This window comes from Musca autumnalis, unplaced genomic scaffold, assembly GCF_047663935.1.
Source record: "Musca autumnalis isolate F117 unplaced genomic scaffold, ASM4766393v1 scaffold_2, whole genome shotgun sequence".
Taxonomy (NCBI): domain Eukaryota; kingdom Metazoa; phylum Arthropoda; class Insecta; order Diptera; family Muscidae; genus Musca; species Musca autumnalis.
This window is the reverse complement of record NW_027411755.1, coordinates 235,105,736-235,111,399: the sequence shown is the minus strand read 5'-3', so window position 1 is coordinate 235,111,399 and position 5,664 is coordinate 235,105,736. Positions and strand designations below refer to the sequence as shown.

General features: G+C 37.6%; 1 protein-coding gene across 1 annotated transcript; it reads left to right on the top strand.

Annotated features, from left to right (window-relative positions):
* The first annotated feature begins 3,162 nt into the window (after positions 1-3,162).
* On the top strand, positions 3,163-4,604 carry LOC141392542 (uncharacterized). Its single transcript, XM_073965478.1, has 2 exons — positions 3,163-4,395; positions 4,599-4,604. The coding sequence occupies exons 1-2, from the start codon at positions 3,223-3,225 to the stop codon at positions 4,602-4,604; spliced, it is 1,179 nt and encodes a 392-aa protein (XP_073821579.1). The 5' UTR covers positions 3,163-3,222.
* The last annotated feature ends 1,060 nt before the right edge of the window (positions 4,605-5,664 follow it).

Sequence of the window (5,664 nt, the reverse complement as noted above, 5' to 3'; positions counted from 1 at the left end):
CAACGTATTAGGTCGTCAACGGTGAGAGTACACGAGACAACAGAACAACAACAAATTCGTCTATCCAACGATCGTGATAGAACACGTTCTTTAAGAGCTAATGAGCCATCGAGTGGACGTGAAGAACGTCTCAGGAATGACCGCCTCAGAGTAGCTCATGCTAGACGCAATGAAACACAGAATGAACGAGAAAGACGTCGCAGAAATGAACGCTCCAGAGTAGCACAAACGAGAGGTAATGAGACATTAGCGGAACGTGATGCGAGCAGAATTCAACGCCAAGTTCAAACCCGTCTAAGTGCATATGAACGTATGGCATTTAATTACAATTCAAATATGGATTGCAGTGGCGATGAATTAGTCTCTATTGGTCACATGGATATTGTTTGTGGATATTGTAATGCGGTTAAATACAAAAATGAACCACCCGGAATTTGCTGCAGTAATGGCAAAATTGTGTTGCCTGAATTACGGCCACCCCCGGAACCACTGCTTTCATTAGCTTCGGGAACAACTACAGAATCTAGAAATTTTCTTTCAAAGATTCGAAAATACAATTCATGCTTTCAAATGACGTCGTTCGGGGCCACTAAAGTAGTCAGAGGAAATTTTATGCCAACATTTCGGGTCCAAGGACAAATATATCATTGTATGGGACCGCTGATACCCACAAGAGATCATAAATATCTTCAGATTTATTTTATGGGACAACCAGATGATCTTGACCAGGTCCAACAACGTCGGCAATATAATCCTGCCACAAATGAACGAATTGTTGCCGAATTGCAAGAAATGCTGCATGAAAATAATGAATTAGTACGAACATTCAAAAAAGCTAATAATGATTTACAACTACTTTCGGATGACCACCAAATTGTAATATACGCTGACAAGACACCTGCAGGTGAACATAGAGGACGCTACAATGCCCCTGCTGCTAATGACGTTGCAGTTTTAATGGTGGGAGATCCCGTTGCTCAACGAGATATCGTAGTTCGTCGACAAGACGATAGGATAAACCGAATATCGGAAACGCATCGATCATATGATGCCCTACAGTATCCAATTATTTTCCCATACGGAGACGATGGATACCATTTTGAACTTCGCCAAATTAACCCAGCAACAAGTAAGTGTATTTTGATTGTGCAACTTTGCTAAAAAATACTGAAAACGGATGACAAATGAGTACCATACACTACACCTAATGAGTACCGCATACTACACCTACAAATATGACATTTCGGAAGAAAATTTTTAAAAAGTGTATGGAAAAATTGCATTTCGGGGGAAGAGGGGATTGTGCCCCCATGCTCAACGCCCCCCCCCACCTTCCGTAAGTAGCTGGGGTGTACTGATACCTTCAAAGTGACACGTCGCGTTATATGGGGGCTATACTAATATGTGGACCTATATAGTCATCTACCTACCTCAATCTCCTCGGACGCTAAAGTGATTTCCACAGACGGACGAACTTGCCTATACCGCTGCATAATTTGAAACTGATGAAGAATATATATACTTTGTGGGATCAAAAATGTAGAATGGAATTTCTGAGTGAAATCGGACACTTTTTTAAAAACGAGGTTTTTATATCCTTTATTTTTGCTGTGGTGATGCTGCTCACCACCAAAACATTTTAGTATGTTTTCATTCATATCGCGCCTTGAAAAAGTCGAATACAGTAAAAGCTATATGAAATAAATACTCATAACTTCTTAAATAATGGTCCAAACAGAAAAAAAATCTTTAGAAAAACATTTTGCACAGTGGGCTTATATGCAATTTTTGCGATTTAATATTTAAAATAAATTTTTTATCAATGTACTCTTCGATTTTCTTGAATATTTTTGTATTAAACTACGATTAATTACAAAATTGTATGTCCTATTTGGTAGTGGGATTTGTATAATTACTATTTTTCCTAAATGTTTTAAAATTTCTCACTAAAGTTTTTCCTATACACCACTGAAATATGTTATTTTACCCAAAAAATTAAAAAATTATTTTATTTAGGAATTTATCTTAAACATCGTAACAGTCTAAAAATCTGAATATACATATACTACAATGTTTTTCTGATAAGCAGCATAACCACAGCAAAAAAAAAGTATATCAAAAACCCCATTTTGAAAAGGCGTCCGATTTCACTCAGAAATCCCCATATACTTTGTGGGATCCTTGATACGGTGGAGGGTATAATAGATGAAACAAGAACTCTTGGTGCTCACTAAAAACATGACTACTCAGTATTTGGCATTGACTGAACATTTTAGATACGCCGCAAATATAAAAAACTCTATAGCGAATAATTCTCTATAACCAGGGCTGGGGAGTCGAACCAGTTTTCCTTCGACTACAGGTCAGTTTCGTCTTCGAATTTCCTATACCACTGAACAATTGGATCACTAACACAAAATGTGCAATAGAACACTGTATTTGTTTGTAAAAATTAAGAGGATCAATTGGTTCAAAAACTAATTATAATGAATCTTATATCTTCTATCATAGTCTTAAAAAATAAATAAACGATCGAGCTCTTTTCGCGGCACTGACTTCAGCAAAATTTGCTAGACTCCAACTCCGACTACACAGCCCTGTCTATAACGAATCGTTTTAATAAACATAAACATGTATTTTAACAACAAATTATTAATTTTCTACATAAAGTTTTGATACTTTGTCCCCAGCAGCTACGAAGGATATTAAGGAAAGTTCACCTGTAAAGTTCACGATAAAAATTTTTCACCTATGAATGTACAGTCGAACTTTTCCGTAAAGTAGCCCTGGAGACGAAGAATTACTATGATATAAAGACGATTCCTTATAGAAATATTATATGTTATAGACAATTGTTCTTTATAGAGAAGTACAGCTGTATATATGTATGCATATACACGTGTTTTAAATCTTTTGTTTACAGATGTTCCCACTGAAAAAAAAGTGAGCTCAATGAATTTCTACGCTTATCGTATCATGATCCGTCAAAATGCTATCAATCATATTTTGAATTGTCGCGAGTTGTTTCATCAATACATAGTGGATATGTATGCCAAAATAGAAACTGAACGGCTTTTGTATATTCGGTATCACCAATCAAAATTGCGCGCAGATGATTACATCCATCTTCGGGATGCCTTAAACAATAGAAACGACATTAACCCCAATGATCTCGGGCAAGCAGTAATTTTGCCGGCTACCTTCATAGGAAGTCCCCGCCATATGCAGGAGTATACGCAGGATGCAATGACTTATGTGCGTTCATATGGTCGGCCAGACTTATTCATTACATTTACATGTAATCCAAAATGGGAGGAAATAAAATCCATTTTATCGGAAGGTCAAACATCGGTGCATCGACATGATGTGATAGCGAGGGTTTTCAGGCAGAAGCTTATATCCCTGATGGATTTTATTGTAAAACTACGAGTGTTTGGCGAAACCAGATGTTGGATGTATTCGGTAGAATGGCAGAAGCGTGGACTACCTCATGCTCATATTCTTATATGGTTGGTGGAAAAAATTACACCCAATGCGATTGATGATGTTATATCTGCGGAAATACCTGACATAAGCATGGATCCAATTCTACATGAAGTTGTTGTCAAAAATATGGTTCATGGACCATGTGGACTAATTAATCAAAATTCTCCATGTATGGTAGATGGAAAGTGTTCCAAAAAATATCCAAGGCAATTAGTTCACGACACAATAACTGGTATTGACGGTTATCCGCTTTATCGTCGTAGATCTACAACTGATGGTGGTCACTCATTTGCAATAAAGGTGGGAAACAACGACATAGATATTGATAATCGCTGGATAGTCCCTTATTGTCCACTTCTGTCCAAAACTTTCAAGGCTCACATCAATGTGGAATGCTGCAATTCAGTTAAGTCGATAAAATACATTTGCAAGTACGTAAATAAAGGTTCAGATATGGCTGTGTTCTCACTTGAAAATCCCAACGATGAAATAAGTCATTACCAGATGGCTCGCTATATAAGCAGTAATGAAGCAGTATGGAGAATTTTAGGATTTCCTATTCACCAACGTCATCCTACTGTTGTGCATTTGTCTGTGCATCTGGAAAATGGACAACGAGTTTATTTCAATGAAACAAATGCTCGGGAAAGGGCAGTGGCACCTCCAGCAACAACACTAACCTCATTCTTTGAATTATGTATAAACGATCCGTTCGCCAGAACTTTGTTGTATGCACAAATTCCGACGTATTATACATGGAATCCAACATCAAAAAAATTTCAAAGGCGCAAGCAGGGAAAACCCGTTGAAGGATGGCCAAATGTATATTCGACCGATGCTCTGGGCAGACTATATACCGTTCATCCACAAAATTCGGAGTGTTTCTACTTGCGACTACTCTTGGTCAATGTATATGGTCCGACATCTTTCGAAGACCTAAGGACTGTGGATGGAGAAATATGTCCATCCTATAGAGATGCATGCAACAAACTCAACCTTTTGGAAAATGACTTACACTGGCAAACAACACTTGAAGATTCAACAATTGGAAATAATCCTTATCAGATTAGGATATTATTTGCAATTATTTTAGTTTCTTGCTCACCATCCAGCCCTAGAGATCTTTGGGAGAAATTTAAAAATAGTATGGCAGAAGATATTCTAAACAGAGAGAGAACCATCAGGGACGATGCATATCTGGAATTTTCGGAAGAGATGTATAACGAGGCTTTGATATTAATTGAAGATAAATGTTTGCAAATTCAAAGCAAGACACTTTTACAAGTGGGTATGATTTCTCCGATTCGATCTGACGAAAATGTGGGTGAAATTGACTTGAGAAGAGAAGTCACGTACGATGCACAGCAATTGCAAACATTTCTTGCAGAAAAAATACCACTTTTAATGCCAGAACAAAAAGCGGTATACAACATTGTTGGGGAAACACTCGAAACGCAATCTGGGGGACTGTATTTTATTGATGCACCTGGAGGAACAGGAAAAACATTCTTAATTTCTCTGATCTTGGCTAAAGTTCGGTCAGAAGGAAATATTGCATTGGCCGTTGCTTCGTCAGGTATTGCAGCAACCCTTTTAGACGGCGGAAGAACTGCACATTCTGCTTTTAAGCTACCTGTCAGAGCGCAATTTATGGAAGATTTTGCTTGCAACATTAAGAAAAATTCGTCAATGGGAAAAGTACTGCAATCATGCAAAATAATAATTTGGGATGAATGTACAATGGCGCACAAAAAATCTTTGGAAGCACTAGATCGGACTTTGCAAGATTTGAGAAACAGCTCTGCACTATTTGGGGGAGCATTGATTTTATTAGCGGGAGATTTTCGACAAACCCTACCTGTTATTCCAGGATCAACACCAGCAGATGAATTAAATGCATGCCTTAAATCATCCTCTCTTTGGCGCCACGTTCGTACATTAAAACTAACGAAGAATATGCGTGTACAACTTCAGTGTACCGAATCATCTAGCAATTTTTCCAAACAACTAATGGATGTAGGAAATGGAAAAATACCAGTTGATCCAGCCACGAAATGTATATCATTCCCGACCGATTTCTGTAAATTAACAAAATCTATCGAAGAATTAGTAGATTGTGTGTTTCCCAACATTGAAAATAACATCAAAAACAGTCAGTGGTTATGTGAACGTGCATTA

What these genes read in the sequence shown, in the direction of transcription:
- LOC141392542 (XM_073965478.1), top strand. Translation starts at nt 3,223, where the DNA reads ATGCAGGAGTATACGCAGGATGCAATGACTTATGTGCGTTCATATGGT.